The sequence below is a fragment of the Colius striatus genome, chromosome 3 (genome assembly GCF_028858725.1).
Source record: "Colius striatus isolate bColStr4 chromosome 3, bColStr4.1.hap1, whole genome shotgun sequence".
Taxonomy (NCBI): domain Eukaryota; kingdom Metazoa; phylum Chordata; class Aves; order Coliiformes; family Coliidae; genus Colius; species Colius striatus.
In genome coordinates this window covers 32692888-32714047 of record NC_084761.1, presented here as the reverse complement: position 1 = coordinate 32714047, position 21160 = coordinate 32692888, and the positions used below count along the sequence as shown (strand labels likewise).

General features: G+C 39.7%; 1 protein-coding gene across 1 annotated transcript in view; it reads left to right on the top strand.

Moving 5' to 3' along the window:
• Positions 1 to 21160, top strand: part of TBC1D9 (TBC1 domain family member 9) — a 62047-nt gene that overhangs the window by 35290 nt on the left and 5597 nt on the right. The window contains exons 8-17 of the mRNA XM_061993652.1: positions 1078 to 1248; positions 1707 to 1857; positions 3368 to 3582; positions 5429 to 5546; positions 6487 to 6772; positions 7798 to 7927; positions 12833 to 12931; positions 13052 to 13120; positions 14402 to 14642; positions 19975 to 20040. Coding sequence (XP_061849636.1) covers positions 1078 to 1248; positions 1707 to 1857; positions 3368 to 3582; positions 5429 to 5546; positions 6487 to 6772; positions 7798 to 7927; positions 12833 to 12931; positions 13052 to 13120; positions 14402 to 14642; positions 19975 to 20040 — 1546 coding nt within the window. The remainder of the gene's footprint in view (positions 1 to 1077; positions 1249 to 1706; positions 1858 to 3367; positions 3583 to 5428; positions 5547 to 6486; positions 6773 to 7797; positions 7928 to 12832; positions 12932 to 13051; positions 13121 to 14401; positions 14643 to 19974; positions 20041 to 21160) is intronic.

Genomic DNA, 21160 nt, shown 5'->3' with positions numbered 1-21160 from the left:
GAATATTGAAGGCTCTGCCAAATTTCTAGATTTCATGTATGAAGTTTAATGTTTCATATAACAAGATCAGGTCTGTTAAACCTAGCAAAGTTTAGCACTTCATATCTCAAAGCAGAAAAGGCTTTGCGGTGTATCATTTTAATTTTATGTAGGTAGTTCTCACATTCCAGGTCTGTACTAAGCTATACTTCAGCATTGCACTGAGCAGCCATACTCTTTTTGGTTTATGTTTGCCATGTAAATCTTAAAAGTCAGTTTTTTACTTGCTGCGTTGGTAGTGAGATATGACTAGTGTGCTGTTGCCGTTGTACACCAGAGAGCACATGCATATATGTGTACTGCTGAAACTCTGTCTTGTCTTTTGCCCTAAATTTGCGACCTGATCTGGATGAACCTGCTTCTGTAGGAGGGTTGGACTAGATGATCTCTAAAGATCCCTTCCAACCCCTACCATTCTATGATTCTATGAAATAGATCTACCTATTTACCTTTTGAATTATAAACACAAAATAGTAAGTGCAAGCGTTAGTATTGCATTCAGTAACATGGCTACATATGTAGACATACATGGCTACTAATTTCAGTTTCAGGTGTTTGGTGTGGACTGCTGTATGAAAACTTACAGTGATAAATTTTCAAAGCTATTTGAGAAGTCAGAAAATATTTTTTCTTCAAAATATTTTTCTTCCAAATCACAACCTGACTGTTGAATTTTCTGTAAACCACTTTTTGAAGGGAACAAAAGAATTCAACAGTCCTGTGATGTTGTCATGCAACCAAGGGAAATGGTTTAATTTCCATGGGTTTCTTAACACTACCTTAGCACTTCTAATTGATTACTTCTTGGTGTGGTGAGCTGGGGAGTGAGCTATTGAGAAATTTGAAACAGTTTCATTATTCTATGCTGGTCTAATTTTTGCTGTCATATGCTCAGCCTGTGCATGTACCTGATTTGATTTTCTCAGGTTTTGTTAGCTGTTTGTGTAATGTTTTAAGTAAAACAAAGTAAAAAAAAAAAAAAAGGTCCAGACTGTGACTCAGCCCCATTTCTATATTGCTTGTGACTGCTTTTTACAGGTATTTACAAGATCAAGTAGTTTAATTTCTGCCAGCCCTCATAAAAGCCTCAGCTCTGAGTCTGAGGGAGAGCGACAGTTCAATCTAAACGACAATGGCATTCCAACAGCAACTCAAGCTCTAATGACAATGTATCGGCGGAGATCCCCTGAGGAGTTCAACCCCAAACTGGTAAAATACATGTTGGAGTACTGTACTTGACTGAAATAGTTGTTAAATCATGTTTTCTTTAAAATCCATGTTTCTGACCCAGAAGACTTTCATTCTGCCACAGACAGTTAAGAGGCAGTATTTTTCACAGAAATTAAGCATTGAACGTGCTGTTGTTTTATAAACACAGACAACTTCACTGCATAAAATAAGCAAAGTTGGATGTAAGTCAAGGAGAGGTTGTATGCCTGCTCTTAAATACAACTGCTTCAACAATATTCTTCAAACAGTGAGGTCTACTGGGACAGAGACTAGGAAATGGGAGGAGGCAGCCCATTAGGAGAACTGTACTGGAGACAAGTTGTTTCTTGCTCACTGGGGAAGTTAGGACATTGCAGGCTTTTTAGCACTTAGTATTTCAGTGGGGCAACATTAGAAAGAGAAACTATGTCTTTATGCCTGCCTTTCTTTGCTTTTAGGCTAAAGAGTTTTTGAAGGAACAGGCCTGGAAGATACACTTTGCTGAATACGGCCAAGGAGTCTGTATGTATCGTACGGAGAAAACCAGAGACCTTGTGCTGAAGGGCATTCCAGAAGGCATGAGAGGAGAACTTTGGCTACTGTTTTCAGGTCAGCACTCATTTGACAGTGACTGTGGGATGTAAGCAAAAGCATGAAGGAAGATAAAGATGCAGATAATAAATATCTAAAAATATTTTGAGCAAATAAAGCTGTGATTATTAGCAAGCACCAGACTGGTTTAGACAAGACTTCTATTTAGACTAGTAAATACCCTTTCTCAAACAAGTTCAAATAATTAGGGAAGAATACAAAAAAAAAAAAAAAGGCAGGATGCACACTCTGTTACTGGAAGCTGGTAGTCTAAGGGCTTCTGGATGTTCAGCAACCACCAGCAGGCCTACTTCCCATTTGTTTAATCATTTCTGAATCCAGTTAAGCTTTTGGCCTTCACAGCAAGTTGTTGCAAGGAATTCCAGAGTTCAGGCATGTTACATGGAACCACTATCAATTTTTAAAAATAATTTTTAAATAACTTATTATTTGATTAGGTGCTCCTAGTGTGTGAAAAATGGTGAGAAAATAATTATGTCCATCATCTGTGCCATCAAGGATGCTCTAGATCTATGGCCTATTAGGCTTTTTTCAAAGTTGAAGAATTTTATCAATTTCTTTTACTAGTTATATGGAAGTCAGTCCATACCTTAGGCTTTCTTGATAACCTTTCACTTACTGTATGCCTTCTCTAGCTCTGCCCCTCCCCAAGGTAGTTATCGTAACTAGCCACACCATTTATAATATTTGCACACCAGGGACTTTATATGATGGCCTAATAATGCTTTCTGGTTTGTTTTTCTATTTCTGCCATAATAGTGCTTTAATCTTGTACATCTTCTCTTTGCAGCTGGGCTTTAAACATATGTTTACAGGAAATATACGCAAGAATGGGCAGATCTGTATTGTTTCTTATTAGTAGCTAGGCTGCACCAATTTTCATGGTGTATAATTAGTATTTTCCACGTGCATTATTTTGTGCAACTGACAATTTCCTTTGCTACTGAGATTTTCATTTCCAGAGATGTGACTGAGTAATTTTCAGAAGCAGAAATAGAGCTCAGGAGGTCCTGTCTCTTGCTTTTGGCTGAGAAAGCAAGCATATTTTCTGCAACCAAACATTAATCTACTCCTTCTTCAGGGCAAGTAGCTTTCTCAGAGGTATGTTCTAAGTTATTTAGGTTACTCAAACCCACAGCCAGCTGCAGAGACAGCTCGTGATGCCATGTGACTGCACAGCTGGTTTATTCTTCATGCCTCCAGTTTCTTTCTGGATGAAAGAGAGAGTCTTTATCTCCTTCCTTCTGTTTTTTTTTTTAACCTCATTATGAAGTGCCTCCAGAGGAAATGACAAACAGGGATGATAGCTCAATCACCTAAGCACATCACTTTTTAATTTTATTTTTTTTAAATCCCCTTTACAAAAGTAACATTTCATATTTGCTTTCAAAGTGCTGGTTGGTGACATTCAAGATGAAAGGGTACCAGAATATCATAATGCTGGGATACTGTATCTGCTAATCCTTGCTTTTTCCTCATGGTTTTAATATTCTTCTCTCACTCCCAGGAGCCATTAATGAAATGGCCACTCATCCTGGCTATTATGAGGACCTAGTGGAGAAATCAATGGGAAAGTATAATCTTGCTACAGAAGAGATAGAGAGGGATCTGCACCGCTCACTTCCAGAACACCCTGCATTCCAGAATGAAATGGGTATTGCTGCTCTAAGGAGGGTCCTGACAGCTTACGCTTTTAGAAATCCAAACATAGGATATTGTCAGGTAATTGAAATGCTTTGTCATTCCTTCAATTTCTGGAATTCCAGTTCTTTCCTTACAGTCCTGTTTCTTCAGTCATACACCCAAATGTTTGGCTATGTCAAGTACACCAACATACGCATAATGCTGTAAGGTAAAGCCTCAGTGCTGCAGAATTACAGTAATACTAAAGTCAGAGGGATTTGACACAAGGACCTATTTTAACAGAAGTATTAGCACCTCCTGCCAAGAGATGTATATAGTTTTTTTGTAAGCATATTCTCTGCCCATAAATCTAGAGACTGGATAGAGGATAACAAAACTGTCCTGAACAGCATCTGCAGAAATTGACCCTAAACAAAAGTTATTTTCTTTTAAGAGGGGGGAAAAAAAGCCCACCAACCTTAATTTTTCAGTTTAATTGTTCAGTAGTTATTCAGTATATTCATTGTAATAACCCTCCAGAACCTCCTTTCATGATGTCATTCACTCATTAAAAAAACTCCAACCAAAGCCAACCACAAAAAAGCATTCTAGAAGATATCTGATATTACACCACACAATCAGAGTTAATGCTGACCAGTGCATGGTCTTGGAGTTCTTATGCCTGTTATTCAGGTCACTTTAATTTCTGGTCCCAAACCATTCTTTCTTGCTATGTAACTTTGCCATACCATCTGAGCTCTTTTTTTTTGCCTTCCTATTTCACCTTCCTACCTATTTTTTGCAAAAAAAGGAAACTTGAATTTGTGAGTATCAAGAAGCCTGGTTGGTGTCTGACTGTTAAGGTACAACACAAGTAAATGAAAGTGCAAGCTGTTCTAACAGATACCACCATAAATTATTGAATAACAAATATAATACTAGGTAACAGCTCAGTAACTTTTTGTAAAGGTTGTTAAACAGTCCTGTTCCTAAAGCTGTCACAGTAATTGTTAGTAGTCTGGAGATGTGGTCTATGGCATTCAGAATGCTGATTTGTAGTTACAGTGAGAATTCAGGCACTGAAGTATTTCATATGTGGTATGCGAGATAAAAAGGAATAATAGAGACTTTGACGAAGCTGTAAAGTTGTTCTCGGTTTCATTTGAAACCTCAGTTGCTGTTTCAAACAGGTGACGATCAAGCTGGAATTTTAAACTGTTACAGGATCTGATATGAGCAGCTAATTCCTTAGGAAGCAAGCTGAGGAGAAAATTATACTGAAATAATTCATTACTTCAGACTAACAGAGATCTAGTCAAAAGCTGTAAGCTAACAATTCAGACGTCATTGTATAAGGCTGTGGCATTTGAAGTGGAGCGAACAGGCCATGTCAAACATGGAGAGTGAGCAACAGCAGAGGACTTTGGTTTCACTATACTCTAGTTTTTCACAACTGACACTATTACCATCCTTTGCCTCAGCTCACAGATGCTGTCTTGAACTTTTCAAAGGAGCAGAAAGCACAGGGAGTGCAGACTGCCTCAGCAAGGAGTGGTACAGCAGCAGCCATCATTAGTGCTGTCTGCATCAGCCCTGGATTCCCCGAGGGCAGCGTTTGGCAGAATATCAATAGCAGTGTAGCTGGATGCTTGCAGACCTAAGTGGGCCCTTGATTATTAAAAGAAATTTTGATTTTATTTTTTTTTTCCTTAAACCCACACCAAAAACCTGACAGCTTGTTGTGTTTCATTTGGGGCTTTCGTATGCCTTCCTTTGAGCACTGGGAAAACACTGACTTGTTTTTACAGGAAAATACTTGAATATTTCGAGGTCAGCAGGGGGAGATGTAGCTAATTTCTTCACCACATTAACAAGTTATCTGCCCAGTTACTGTGCTAGATGTTGAGTAAATGTGTCTAGCAATTTATAGTTCTCTTTCTTTTAGGCTATGAATATTGTCACTTCAGTACTCCTCCTTTACGCAAAAGAAGAGGAAGCTTTCTGGCTGCTGGTGGCTCTGTGTGAACGTATGCTACCTGACTACTACAATACAAGAGTTGTTGGTATGTTATGGGCAAGTTTTCTAAAATGACAGTGCAAAAATTATCCAAATTAATTTGTATTATTTGTACTGAAACAGATGTGCAGATGTATGTGTGTCCTAGATACAACTGTGAATGCTAGTGGCAAGGCAGCTTGCTCGGGAGTGTCAAAGCAGTTCCCTGAACAGATACTGTCATGGTTAATAGTTTTTCACTTACTTAGGTTTAGATGGCATCTTGAAGTGGGCTTAAACAAATGAAAGAGAGATTGGAGGCTAAAACTTCAATTTTAGATCATCCAGTTATCTAATTAAGGCAAAGTGGAAAAAGGAGCAGTAGAAGTCATTGTGCCTGTTAACCTCTGATTTGAGAGGGCACAAGTATCTGAAAGCTGTCCTTGTTAGATGACAGTTTCCTTCTCTGTGTGAAAGTGAATGGCTCTTCAGTTTATCAAGGAAACTGTCTTTACTGGAGCTCACAAATGCTTGAGATACTCATTCAGCCTTAAAAATTCTTCCCGGCCTACTTAAGACACTGGTGTTATGGCATAGATGTGTATAAGACAAGAGTTCTCTTGAAATACATCCAAACCCTCACAGACAGTCACTCTGGCCTCCTCCAGCAGGTGATGCTGGGAACTCATATTCTAATTACTAATGATGAGTTCTAAGCCATCATATAACTTCCATGGGTGCTAGCCCAAACTAACCCTTTGTCAGCTCTTATGAAATGTATAATTAAACCTTACTGCAATTCAACTTTTATGTGCAGCTCAGTAGTGGAATAGAATACATTATTTATCTGAAAGTGAAAAAATGTGTGTAAGCATCATGTAGAATAGTCTTAAGTTTTGTTTTGAGATAGATGTGTGTGTGTGTGTATATTTTTTTCTCCCCTAAATGGTGATGTGGTCAGTTGATTCCAAATTAATGGACAAACCAACCTTATTTATTTTCAACAGGAGCGTTGGTGGATCAGGGTGTCTTCGAAGAGTTGGCTCGTGACTATGTTCCACAGCTTTATGACTGCATGCAGGACTTGGGTGTAATATCCACCATTTCCCTGTCCTGGTTCCTCACTCTTTTCCTCAGTGTAATGCCGTTCGAAAGTGCAGTCGTGGTTGTGGATTGTTTCTTCTGTGAAGGAATAAAGGTGATATTTCAATTAGCGCTCGCTGTCCTTGATGCTAACGTAGACAAGCTGCTTAACTGTAAAGATGATGGAGAAGCCATGACGGTCTTGGGAAGGTATTTATTACAGAAAACAAAATGTCTTCATTTCATTTCTCTCATTGCTTACTTTGCTGATTTGTGTTCTTCTGTGTGGAAATGCTCAATTTAAACTGTACAATGCATGTAAATCTCTGACATGCTTATTGTCACCTTTCACCTGTATAAAGTACCTACATATAAGATGAAGTTATATCTTATTGGTCACTTAACATTATTTTAAGTGAATACAAAAAGACATAAATTCATCTTTCAAGACATTCAAATAAACATTCCAGTCTTGGTTGTAGAAAGTTATTTTAGTTGATTATTTTAGTGGATTACATGTTTTTTGTTACTTCACCTCTTGCCTGCTACCTTTTAAATGCTGCTAAGAAAACATCTTCATCTTCAGGGAAATTCTTTTGGGAATGGACTCATCAGAACTCAGAAAAATTAGGTAGGACCTTGAATTAATAGATTTCAGTGAAATAGGAGGCTGGTAAAGAGACTGGATTAAGTAATACAACACAGACTAATACCGCTGAGCATAACTTCTGGTTCCCTTGTATTTGGTAGTAGTGCTTCCAAGATGCTGCTGAAACTTTTTTTTCCTAGTAAGTTTTATTCATTTAGCCTTACTATATGAGCCTGGGTTTAATTTCTTTGAGACTAAAGAAGACTGGTGATGTTTTCTCTGAAGTAAGTCCCAGCGCCAGTTGAAGATTTGAGTGTCCTGTGTCTGTAGGATAAAAGACAGATGATCTATAGCAGCTGCATTGATGGGAGGAATGAACCCTTACAGTCCCCTGTGGCCAGATTGAACAGTAGTAAGACAGGGGCATATATAGGCTGAAGAACACTACCCCTTGTTCCCATGGTGGCTTAATTCCCTTAGCATATTTAAACAACCAGAATCAACAAATCTGTCAGTAAGCCACTCACGTGTATTTGAGCTATTCCTTGATAAGGATAGTGAATTATTCTGTTAACCCTCAGAAGGGAGGTGGGTACAAATGAATTTGGAGTTTCTCATGTCTCTTTTTTTTTTCCCCCCTCACCAGATATTTGGACAGTGTAACCAATAAGGACAGCACTCTTCCACCCATTCCTCATCTTCACTCACTGCTCAGTGATGATGTGGAGCCTTATCCTGAGGTGGATATCTTCAGACTAATCAGGTCTTCCTATGAGGTAGGATAGAGTTTCTTAAAGGCAACTTGCCAACCCACACTGGTTCTGCTTTACAGAGATACTCTCATTTGGCTTTGCTTGGAACAAAAAAGAAATACAGACTTATCTTAGAAGTCTGAATGGAGCAGGGGAAAGGGATTAGTCTTTCTTTTTCTTGTAGCCAAAAGTTTTAATTGGAGCTGTTTTGTATAGAAGCCTGCAGCGTCACAGGAGAGCAGCCCACAACCAAAAAAAAACTACTTATAAACAAAAAAAAAGAATTTGTGAATCAAAAAAAGCTAATTTTCACTTCAGCTTTTTCATACTTCTCCAAACTGAAATATTAGTGAAGTCTGTATGATTTCAGAAGCACTTTCTATCATTGGTGGAATGTTGTTTCTTTTACCATGTTTTTTCAGCAAGAGCTCATTATGACCATAAACCACTAGCTTCTGTGTTATCATCAAAGCCACAAAAGTACCAAGCAAAAGGAGCTGGTAATAACTAATATCCGTAAAGCACAGGACAGAGCCTGCAAAAACTCTAAAATTTACAAACCAGACTAATTGCCCTTAAATTTTAAAAATAAGCCATCAGTTAAAGTACCCCTCATGATTGCACCTATGGATCAGGTTTTGCAAAGATTAAAGAATAGCTTTAAAGAGCTTTTCTCCTTAATTTGCTATTTCCTTTCATTGACATGCAGGGTAAATTAGTATTTTTAGTCTGAGATACAGGTTCACTTTTTGCATTATCACAGCTGTTTCACAGGCACTTCCTATGTCCCCAAAACCTCCTTGCTTTAGTAACGTGATATCTATTGAACAAGGAAGTAAGTAGTCCTTAGTGTATTCCATGTTGAAGGGCAAACTGAATCAAGTTAAATGTATAGTTCTTCTTCACACAATGTTTGAGTGGGGAGAAGGACGTTTACATGAATTGCTCTTGTGGGTTTTTTTCTGATTTTCTCATCATGAAAACTACTTTTAAAGGAATAACCTGCTTCCATGCAGTACTAGTCTGTCTTTCTAGGGCTTGTGCAGGATAAGCTTGTAACTGCTTCTAGATAAATAACCATCTGTATAAACTGAGGCAAAACAAATAGTGTGGAGAGTGAAGAACTGAGAGAAAAGCAGGAATTGGTTGCGAAAAGAGAATTAGTTTCAGGAGAGTCATCGTTGGTTGTTTATTAATAAAAAAACTAACAATTCAGTAGTAAACTATCAAAACAAAAAAACAACATAAAAATAGTAAATTATCAAGATTAAAAAAAAAAATTTCAAGGCATCTGTTACCCAACAGGTGTCATGTTCCTCAATTAGTTGTGTGCAATCAGGGCTGGGAATTCACTGCTGGCTTTGTTGTAGCTACAAAGAACGAAATACCAAGTAAGTGAGCAAGTTCCATCAGGGAACTGGGGAAGGTAATGGAGCAGCTCATCCTGAGCACCATCATGAGGCAAATACAGGACAGCCAAGGGTTCAGGCCCAGCCAACATGGCTTTATGAAGGGCAGATCCTGCTTGACTAACTTGATCCCCCTCTACTACAAGGTGAACCACATAATGAATTAAAGAAAGGCTGTGGATATGGTCTACCTGGACTTCGGTAAAGCCTTTGGCATAGTCTCCCACAGCATCCTCCTGGAGAAACTGGCTGCCCATGCCTTGGATGGACCTGCTCTGTGATGGGTGAAAAGCTGGCTGAATGGCTGGGACCAGGGAGACTTAATGAATGGAGTTAGATCCAGTTAGTGGCCGGTCACCACTTGTGTTCCCCAGAGCTTGGTGCTGAGGTCTGTTTTGTTTAACATCTTTATCAGTGATCTGGATGAATGGATTGAGTGCAGCCTCAGTAAATTTGCTGATGACATGAAGCTGGGTGAATGCGTAGACTTGCTTGAGGGCAGGAGGGCTCTTCACAGGGACCTGGACAGGCTGGAGTGATGGGCTGAGGCCAGTTGCATGAGGTTCAGCAACAACTCCATGCAGTGCTACAGGCTTGGGGCAGAGTAGATGGAAAGCTGTCCCATGGAAAAGGACAGAGGGATGTTGATTGATAGGCAGGAACATGAGCCAGCAGTGTGCCCAAGTGGCCAAGAAGGCTGATGGCATCCTGGCTTGTATCAGAAACAGTATGACCAGCAGAGCCAAGGAGGTGATTGTCCCCATGTACTCAGTGCTGGTGAGGCCGCAGTTCAAATGGTGTATCCAGTTCAGAACTGGCCCCTCACTGCAAGAAGGACACGATGGTGCTGGAGCATATCTAGGGACAGACAACAAAGATGGTGAAGGATCTGGAGAACAAGTGTGATGAGGAGCAGCTGAAGGAGCTGGGAATGCTTAGCCTGGAGGAGGCTCATGATTGCTCTCTACAACTGCCTGAAAGGAGGTTTTAGTGAGGTGGATATTGGTCTCCCAAATAACAAGTGACAAATCAAGAGGAAATAGCCTGTAGTTGTGACAGAGGAGGTTTAGATTGGATATTAGGAAGAACTTCTTCTCTGAGAGGGTTATTAGACACTGTAACAGGCTACCCAGGGAGGTGGTGGCATCCCTATCCCTGGAGTTACTGAAAAGATGAGGTGCTGAGTGATATGGTTTAGTGGAGGTCTTATCAGTGTTAGGTTGGACTCCGTGATCTTAAAGGTCTTTTCCAACCAAACAGTTCTATGATTCATACTTTTGCTATTTTTAGAATTTAAGCTCTTAAAGATACTTTTTGGGTAGCCATCTCTCCTGAATCCTCTAGACAGTTATTGTTTACAAAAGAAAATTGGAAGACCTACGGCTGGGAAAAAATGCTTTTTCTTGGAGCCCTTTGCCCTTCCGCAAACACACAAACATACACACACACACACACACACACACACACACACACACATCCCTCACCCCCAAGGGGGAGAAGCCTTGTTCCTTGCAGACTGTCCTGTGATATTTATCATGGGAGCATGTTCAATCTGAGAACTTGGTGAAGACTCAGAGTTGGCAAAAGCACAGTATTTATTTTACGAAGAGCTACTTTCCATCATGTTCTGATGCTGTCCATCTCTTAGTAATATCAAACACATGAGAAGTCTCCAGTGAAATCAGAAATTATGCAGAGGAGTTTTTTTTGTAATTAAGGAATGAGCACCCCTCTCTCTGATGATATTGAATTGAGTTTCTACTTTTAAGAGAAACATTCTTGAAACAAGAGAATATGCATAACTATTATACTCTGCTAGTAATTTTTTCATTTGCTGAAGATACTTTTCAGTAAGAAATCGCTTGTCTTTTCATTCAATTTTGCAAGTAATTTGGAAGCCATGTATCCCAGCGTTACAGTAATTACAATAAAGTGTCTGAAGTAATACTTATCATTATAGCTCTAAAAGCCTGTGCGTGGCTCAATGGAACAACAAATCAGATATTCAGCTCTGTTAGATGCGTAACTTCTTTGATTTGTGGATTTGTGTGTTAGCATGATTAAAGCCTTTTTTTTTTTTTGCAAATTAGCTACGTGTGCAGTAGTATCTGCATCTTGGCCATTGTAGCTAAGCAACTGACACTCAAAGGCTTATGTAGTTGAGAGATAGGTCACTGACACTTGAAGGTCTTTGCTTTTGAAAGGTTTGGTACAGTTTTCACCTGGAACAAGTGATATGCATCCAACAGTTCCTTGTAGGATTTGAAAATTAACGTGGGCAAGGGTCCATGCCCAGAAGGCAATTGCATGCAACCTTCCTTTTCTGTAGGCTGCGTGACTTTTACTTGTACCGACATGAACAGGCCATCTCGTTTGGCCTCTGAACCCTGATTACTGGAGTAGATGCAGCCCCAGAGCCACAGAAGATCTCTGTTTTCAAAGTTTTGTAGCTTCTGTGATACTTGAAGTTAATGAATGTTTATCTAGATTCCTTTTTTCCATAAAACGTCTTGATCTATAAAATACCACAGATGTATGAAACACTTTTTACTCTGGAGGTACATGATAAAAGTGCACAGCTTTACAGATAGACAAAGCTGCAGACTTAATTTGATCACATGAGACTGTATTATCAAATGGATCTGTTTACATAGGTACACTTGCACTGGAAATGTACAATGTTTGAAAGCTCATCTTGCCACCCTCTTTTAATTTTAGGTGTGACATACTTGATATCTGGCATTATCATTCCTGCTCATCATCTGTGCATTTCTAAGTATGATACAAGAATTTTCTTCATGGCAAAAGTCTTCTACTTGTAGTTCATAAAAATACATCTTAGAGATTAGACATTCCTCTACATACAAAAATATGGAATATTATTCCTAGTAGGTTTTTCACTAGGATGCTTCTGTAGGATAAGCAGGAGCTCCCCAAGACTTATGTGCGTTGTGAAAGAAAGAAAATACCATACGACAAATTCGGGAAATAAGACTCAGAGACTTCAGAAAATCATCTGTGTAATGGAAGTTGCATTCTTGATGTTGAGTTTCAGATTCTTAAGAGCAAGAAGATTGCTATACTGACTCAGCCATTAGAGGTTACTGGTCTTAGATATTTTCTTTCCCTGTTGCAATTAAGAGAAACTCGTGGACAAGCTGAAATAAAACCTTACAGAAGGAGTGATGAAACCATCATGAATAGAGATTTGTCAAGCAAGGAATTTTTGACTGCTGAGATTGTGGTTTGAAATGTGAGGGTTTGTAACTTAATAAAGAACTTTCAAGTTAAATGAAATGAAATGAATTTTTTCTAAGTTATTAGAAAAAATAAAATGTAGTGGTGTATTTATAAAGTCTTTGTCACTTTGTCAGGTGGTAGAAAAATGCCTTAACAACAGGTTTTTAAAATACACTGTTTGGGATATGTCATATAATTAAATTAGTTTCTCAAATACATGCAAGGCAAGCTAAATATTCCAAATCTTAATACTATCCTGTACTACTTTTTCTCTTTTAAGAAATTCGGAAGTATTCGAGCAGATTTAATTGAACAAATGAGATTCAAACAAAGGCTGAAAGTTATCCAAACCCTTGAAGATACTACAAAGCGTAACGTGGTAAGTGCTGAAGTAATATCCTTTGCTAAGATTAAGGTCAGTCAGTTTCTGAAGTGTAAATTGGCTTTTCAATGAGATATGGATTTCAGTTCCATAACTGTTAATGTTATGTTTCAAAAGGTACGAACTATTGTGACAGAGACTTCTTTTACTATCGATGAGCTGGAGGAACTGTATGCGCTTTTCAAGGTAAAGCTGAGTGAAGATAACATCATGTGGCTGCAGGAAATGCAAATGTTTATTTTTAATATGAAGACCAGGTTGAGTCTGTGAGTTACTTTCTATCAGGTATCTTAAAACAAACTTAAATTAGCTGCCGTGTTATTGAATATAAAAAAAAAACCAACTGGTTTTTAAAAGCTCACAAAATAACTCATTCACTAAATGATTTGTCCATGAAAACAAAGAATATCCTTGTAGAAATTATTACAGTTTAAAAATTGATAGAGCCTTTGATCAGACTTCAGAAACTTGCGTGTCTCTCTACCTGACCCAAGTTTTTGAGTTTAGCACAGAAATACGTTTATTCTATTATGTCAGACAGTCAATACTGCCATACCACAGTAGCTGATTTTTTTCACTGTTGTTGATGCTTTAATGTATAATATATTACATGGAAATCTGGCATCACAAAGTGATGAGTCTTTGCAAGCTGGTTGTGCAGCAGTACCATTAGATCCACAAATTTAAAGGTGAACAGTTAAGATGCTTTATCTTCACCTTCACGCACAATACCTGACGCATAATACTTTCTTCCTCTGTTTTGTTATAACAGAATTTTTTTAGGTATACTGTGAAGAATTTCTTGCTTTTCAGTTTCCCATCTCTAATGTCTAAATCTTGCAGTGCCTTCAGTCTTCCATGGAATCAGTGAGACCAAATCAGATAGTTCACCCCAATTGATCACCTTGCAATGCTAGGAGCTTTTTCTATAGGCTTATGAATCATTTCAAACTAGATCCCACCAAAAGCAGCTCCAGAACTTCCACTGACATCAGTAAGACTGAAAGAATAGGACTTTATACAGTATTTTTGAGACTATATAGTTCAACAAAAAATTATTTCAAACACAGCTATTTTCATATGCTCTGAAATAAAGATTTCCTGAGAGTCCCTTTTCTGACTTGACTGTCTGGTGAGGCTGAAGGAGGTAACTAAGTACAACAAGCCTGTGTATATATGCAAGTCACAGCTGCTTACTGCTCTGTTCAAGTATTTTATGTTTCATCTGCCTGGGAGGCAGAAAAAGTTTTGCTTTATCTTTTGCTTTTTGGTAGAGAGATATCTTTTTGTACTGATTAGAGGAGAAACCTCTTACAGAAATGCAAGGGCCAGGTAGGTGGAAATAGATCTGATAGTCTTGTGTTAAGAATGTGTGTGTACGAGTTGTCTGGAGTTTTTATAATCACTGATAGCAATGAGTTGTTCACAGATGTGATGACTATCTCACAGCATTTGCTTCCTGTTCAGGCAGAACATCTGACTAGCTGTTACTGGGGAGGAAACAGCAATGCTATTGACCGGCACGATCCCAGCCTGCCTTACCTGGAACAGTACCGTATTGACTTTGAGCAGTTCAAGGGGATGTTTGCTCTTCTCTTTCCTTGGGCGTGTGGGACTCACTCAGACGTTTTAGCTGCGCGCTTATTCAGGCTTCTCGATGAGAACGGAGACTTGCTCATCAACTTCCGCGAATTCGTCTCTGGGCTAAGTAAGGAGAATTCCTAGCACTCTCAAAATAATCTGACCAGAACAGGGGATACAGTCCTTCAGAAACACAGAAGTTAGGTTAGCTTAGCAGATAATGAGTCTGGGTTTGATATATGCCAATTTGCGTTAGTCACCTTTGTTTTCAGAGCTGTCTATGCTATCATTCAGTTCACTTTATCACACCTGTGCCAGTGGTTCCCACTGGGGTTTAGGCAGCTCTCGGGAGTTTCATCTACATTGGCCAGCAGTGTATCACACCAGGAGAAGGACCACACACAAACTACACCTCCACTAGGGTCTGGAGACTTCCCTGACCACTAACTGTCTACACTAAAATGACCTGCAACTTGGGTGCTTAAGGGTGTGATTACTTCAAAGTATCTCCTTTGCAAAAAGTCTTTTGTGTGTTCTGTGGTGTTCCTCCGTCAGTGACAAGGCACTTTGTTGCCCACTTCTTAAACTTTTCCTGAAAGCTTGGAAATTTTTTTTTTGGAATTATCTTTTGTCAGTGCTGCCAACTCTGGAAAGAAGAGTGAGGCAGTATTTGCTTCCTTGGTTGTTCAGGAAGGAGACTTCTAAGAAATTTAGGTGCACATACAAAGGAGCGTGGGGAAGAATAGAGTGAGGATGCTAGTTTTGTTTGTCCCTGAATAAAAATGCTTCTCTTCACAAGTCTGCTGACAACCCACCTACACATGTCCCTGGGTGATGGGAAGATATCACACCTCACAGTATACACAGTGCGAGATACTGCCTATATTACTTCTGAATGACTGCAGGAAAAGAGGAGACTGGAAGTCACCAGAGAAGGAAAAAGTGGAGGTGCAGGTCAGACAGAGAGGCTGAATGTTGTTAATGGAGATTATGGCCTGTGCAAGTCTTGAAGACTGAAAGTTTCAAGATGTGAAGGTCAGTATTGCAACAAAGGGAACATGCAAGCATAAAGATTAACATGGAGAAACAAAGATTAGGCAGGAGCTGGATGCTCCTGTTTTGAATATACCAGAACTTATTCCCAGTGAGTGACCAAGATTTCACCATCTACCATGTGCTATTTCATCGCAACCTGATGTTTCCTCCAGCTCTACCTTTTGATCCTTTTTGAGAGAGAAAAAGGTTTCCCTATCCACCTTTAAGCAATTCTTTGTAACACTGTATTTAAGCATTAGGGCTCCAAATATAGCCTGGCATTAAAACCTGTGTAGGGCACTTGTAGCACTTGTTCTTTCACAGGCACAAAGTATCTATGACAGTAAAACTGACTTCTTACCACCCAAGAAACCAGTGCCTCCTACTGCGCAGTTCTGAATTGTGTTTGAGAGACTATTTGCCAGGTAGTATTTAATGACCTGTTGAGACATGACCCATGGATTAACTGCTCTTGCTGCTTACAGTATGCTGTTAATAACAATCAACCAGTTTTAGGTTGAGACAGTTTTTAGAACCAGTGATGAGTAATAAGAACAAGGAACAGCACTGAGCACTGCAAATGGAAATGAATGTAAAATTTGCAAATGTGGCTGTAAGCCAACATGACTGAACTAAATCTTCAATGGGCTAAACAACGAAAAGTGCTCATTCTGCAAAACCACATTTTTTCAGAAACTAAGCCCAGTGGGGCATGGCTTGAAAACTTTAAAAAGAAAGACAAAAAACCCCTAGACAAACCCCCAACCCCTTTTTTGTTCGGGAAGCACATAAATGGTAACAAGGACAACACAGTCAACAAAACAACATGGGATTTGTTTGAGCATATTTTACCATACTCCAGGACTTAGACAAATTCTGCAAGCACCAGATGCTTCATTTTGCCTCACCAAGCCAATGTGTGTTGCCTAGGAAAATCTCTTACCTGAGGAATAGCTTCTCTTGGAGCGAGACACGTCATCTGCTCAACAGGGGAGACTGTGTCACCTTTTACTTGTGGCTATCCTGGAAACCATGGTCAGAAGATGGGCGTTCTGGAGATGACCTGTGGGTGCACCACTCTCTGTTTTCTTAGAGGGTCCGAACAGCAGTATGGACTGGTGACTGAAATCTAGCTTTCCTAAAGGAAGCATCCTATTCAAGTAACCCCTAGGCATAGCCCATCTCAGGAGATGCTTGTTGACAGCAGAAGCAGCCATGGCACCTGAAGCACTTCTATTTCATTACTCTTTCTTTCAATAGCCTCGTTCCATGCAGCCAGTAAGGATTTGCTCTCTCAAAGCCTCTCTTTGATGCCACCGACTACTTTTAGGACCAATGTGAAGAGAAGGTAAAAAGGAATGCTGCTGTGTGTCCCAGCATGATCTCATGACCCTCTCTTCTGTGTCAGCATGAAATTCTTGGGATATGAGTGCTGTAATTACAACTGGAAATCTCCATTTCCTTTTCATAGCCCCTGCAGCAAATAGCTCAAGAACCTCCTACTTCAAGTGCCTCCAGAGCCCCAGCTGGGCAAAGATGGAACAACCTGGCATATTCTGTACATGTACTTTGTGTTGTGTTACTGCACATCCAGATAGAGGAGGGATCTGGATTAGTTTTCTCAAGTAGTTGTGCTGCTCATAAAAAGTTGTCAGCCTTGGTTATGAGCTGTTTGGCACTCAGGAAGAAGCTCACCTTCATCCCCATACCACACTGGATTATAGCATGTTAGTTACTGACTCACGAAACTTTGGAGCTAGAGAGATGTGGAAATTTCCAATTTCTATGTGGAAATCTGCACACAGACTCCCCAGTGGCCACCTGCTTCCTAGCATATTTTTGCCATACTGTCTTTGGAGCGTGCAGCTCTTCCAGCTCTCCAGTGAATATCTGTGACTGCAGCACATGTCACAGCCACATGCAAAAGTCGGCACCATCAAAACTATCTCTGAAGGAGTACCTGAGTGTTCTGGTTTGATGGTTTCTTTGTTTGGATGTTTTTCTGAAAAGAGCTTTTCTCCAAGCACAGATTTCGGGAGGATGTTCAGAAAGCAAAGTGTTAATCACACCATTCCTCTGATCCATTCAGGGAGCTAAATACTGTACAAACACTCCACACCCCTCTAACTGTGCTCAAAAGAGGGGCAGCTAAAGCCAACACTTTTGTGTTGCTACTAAGTTTTATATTAACAGGATAAAGTTCTAACCTGTTGAATTACTTTTTAAATGGCCTCAAAAAAGACAGGGGAGAAAACTGCACATATGACATTATGCCCAGAAAAGACACCTTTATAGCATTGTCAGAAGGAGAAAAGTCAGAAAGGAGGCTCAGTGAAGGTAGTTCTTAGTCGTGCTGTGTAAAGGGGTGTGCTGGCCAAGCATTTGGAGAGGTAAGAGCAGGTATGTGTGAGGACATGGGTTGCAGTAAGATGGGGATAGCTTTTTCACTGCTGTTGTTTCAGGTAGAAAGATTGAAATGGTATTGTCATACTCTCTTCTAAGCACAGTTTCTTCTGTCACCTCAAAATAAATGTAAAAGTTCTGGGTAAAAACTGGCAAAGCATCTTCTGAGACTTGTACTGCAAAAAGACAAGACTTGTTGGAAGTTGTTGAAGGTTTTTAAGGCCTGTGACTCCAGAGTGCCAGGAAGGAAGTGTTTCTGGTGGAGACTGAGAATGGTCTTGCCGTCTTCCCAGCACTGTTCACAAGTGCTCAGCAGGGTTATCTGCTTTGCTGTTCAGGAATGTAGGGGCCATGCAGTTCTCTGGGTTCTAGTATGAAATAATCCTGTCCTGCAGCATGCAGGTCTAAGTGGTGGTCTGAGCTGAGGTGTTCTGTGATTATGAAGGTCTCTTCCAGTTCTCCATAACAGGAGCACATCTCCAAGAGGTCCATTCCTGTTGTCTTTCTAAACGTAGCCTATTGGGTTTTTATTGTTTAATACAGTGTGAGTCCTCAGATCTTGGGTAGCCCAATGCAGGTAACTGTGGGGCAGTTCCTGCAACCTGCAGTGGGATCTTCCTTATGTAAAACCTTCTGATCTCTCCTAGGGGAAGCCCAGAGGGCTGTCTGACAGAGTCAAGATAACAGCTTTGGTAGGCTTGTTCTGTATTGCATTGTCTTCATTCACATACAGTTTGAGGGGAAAAGGGGCCTGGCATTAGGAAGCACACGCAGATTTATCTCAGGCAAAAAGCATTAGCAGTTGAACAGTTGAGATCTGGGGACAGGGAGAAGATCAAGCCTATGTGTGTCAGTAGATATCCTGTGCCCTGAATCATTCCTGTTGGGTAAATGCATCCCTAGCCATTCTTGGAGGATGCAGAACTGCAGCACATTCTATACTTCGGTTATTTCATGTCACCTTTAGCAGAGGGGCACTTTACTTCGAGTGATACCTCGGTGCATAACCTTTCACCAGAAGAGAAGGCATTATCTGCACTGTGTGATACACCAGATAGGAACATAAGGAGATTTGTGCTTAGAAAGGAGCAAGTTGAAAGCAAAATGGCTAATGTAGAAGTTGTACTCAGGTGTTTGACCTAACATCTGCGTTTATTATGGTCTGAAGCTTTACAGTAGACCGATTGTTAGTATTTGCCAAGTCACACACACCATTAAACCACAAGTCTTAGTTTGCATAGCAGAGGTACGTTGGCCTCGTAACCTGTAAGGTAAAATAAATCTCTGCATAGCCTAATTAATGAAGATTCATTTGTTTGTTTGTGAATTATAAGATTTATTAAGGAGTCTAATCATTGGTTATTTCAGTACTTTAAAATTAACTAATACCCATTTAATTAATTTGAAGGAGGGAGTACAATAAACTGTTTAGATTTCATACAACTAATTGTAGTGTAAACCAAAAAGGAATAAGGGTTGAGGTGGATAAAGCACCAGAAAGTATTGCCTGAACACCGGTTTAGCCCGTGGCTAAGCTGTGATAAATGCTGTCTCTTTTTTAATGCTGTCTCTTTTTTGAATATCTCTTTTTTTTTTGGTAAATATCATTCTAAATCATGCGATGTTATTATTGGATTCTCAGAAAGTCTGAAGTCCGTCCACAGTTGCTCTTAACTGAGTGGTAATGTGATGATCATAGATTATTTTTGAATGTTACAAAATGAGATCTAATGAAGGACTCAAGGTTAAGTACATAATTGAGGATACAGTGGTCTGTGTCTACTTGCTATTTCTACTGCAGACCGTATGATCTGAGAAGTCAAGTGACTGCCTTATGATCCCAGGCTGTAAATGGAGTACAGTGCTTCTCAGAGTGAATGTAGCAACTTCTAAAATGAAGTATTATAGCAATAAATAGTAGATTTAAATAGTAAATATTGTATCAATAAATAGTAAGTTCTATCGTCAATAGAATGGCATTGAATGCAGAGCATTAACATACTGTCTGTAATGCTGTTTAGGTGCAGCATGCCATGGAGATCTTACAGAGAAGTTGAAGCTACTGTATAAAATGCATGTTTTGCCTGGTAAGTAAATGATACTAAAATAGCTTTCATCTTGTTGAAAACAGAGATTTGGAGCAGGGTTGTTTGTGACTAGCTTTTCCAATAAAAAATTAATTTGTGGGAATTTCTGCAGCTATTTCTGCAGCATTAAGATAAGAGAGCTTATACCATAATCAGACATGGATTTGGAAAGTCTGAAAGCACCCAGGCAGCCTTCTATTGCTCCAGCCGCAAACAGGCTGTTTATATGTGTCTCTTGTCTGTTCAGCTGGGGTTAGCCATTTCCCCATGCATAACAAATACAGGGTTCTTCAGCAGATGTTATTTAACAGCACCTTATTTAACAGTGAAGCTAGCTTAAAGTGGTCCTGCATGCCTTAGCTACTTGTTTCTGTCTCCAGGCTTTCTCCATGGGCTTGTAGGACTGTTGGCAGAAGGAAGCACCAGATCATTTCATAGATGTGTTTTCCAGAGACCTGTACAAACTGTTGGACTCATCTAAGTGAGAAAGGCAGTTTAGGGTGGAGAGGGGATGCAAACAGCTCAGGACAGTTTTGCCCTTGAAGAAAATGATGTCCTGCAACTATATCCACTCTGGCTTGTCACACGTGTGCCATAAAGAAGCTAGTGCTCTCTTCACTGAATCTGCAATTTTAAAATGTCACAGCTGTTTGGGTCATTTAATATTTGTGCACATTTACGTCCTTTAGTAAAGGTATCTAAAAGCTTTATGAAGACATTCACCTCCATGTGCTTTAAGCTTGTGTCCCTGACTGCTCCCAGCTGGAGGGAGGCTTGATTCACTGATTTAAGTGGAAAAATGTAGAATTGCACTGAATAGAAGAGATCAGTTTTTAAGAATGCAGCTTCTGGTATTTGGGGATTGGTAAGCTTTTGCTTTTCCAGCTAGGAAAGGGTTCACACCCTGTTCAGGACACACTGGGTTACACAGAAGAAAGTAATGGAAGCAGGCATGGGCAGGTGGGCAAGGCCAGCCTCTGCAGCAAACAGCTACTTGTTAGTCAGACAGTACTGGATATTGAGGAGGAAACAATCCAGTTGCTTTTCTCTTGTGAGCTGAAGAGATGATTCCTAACCCTTCACATCCTCATGCTTTTCCGTCTAGAAACTGACAAATATG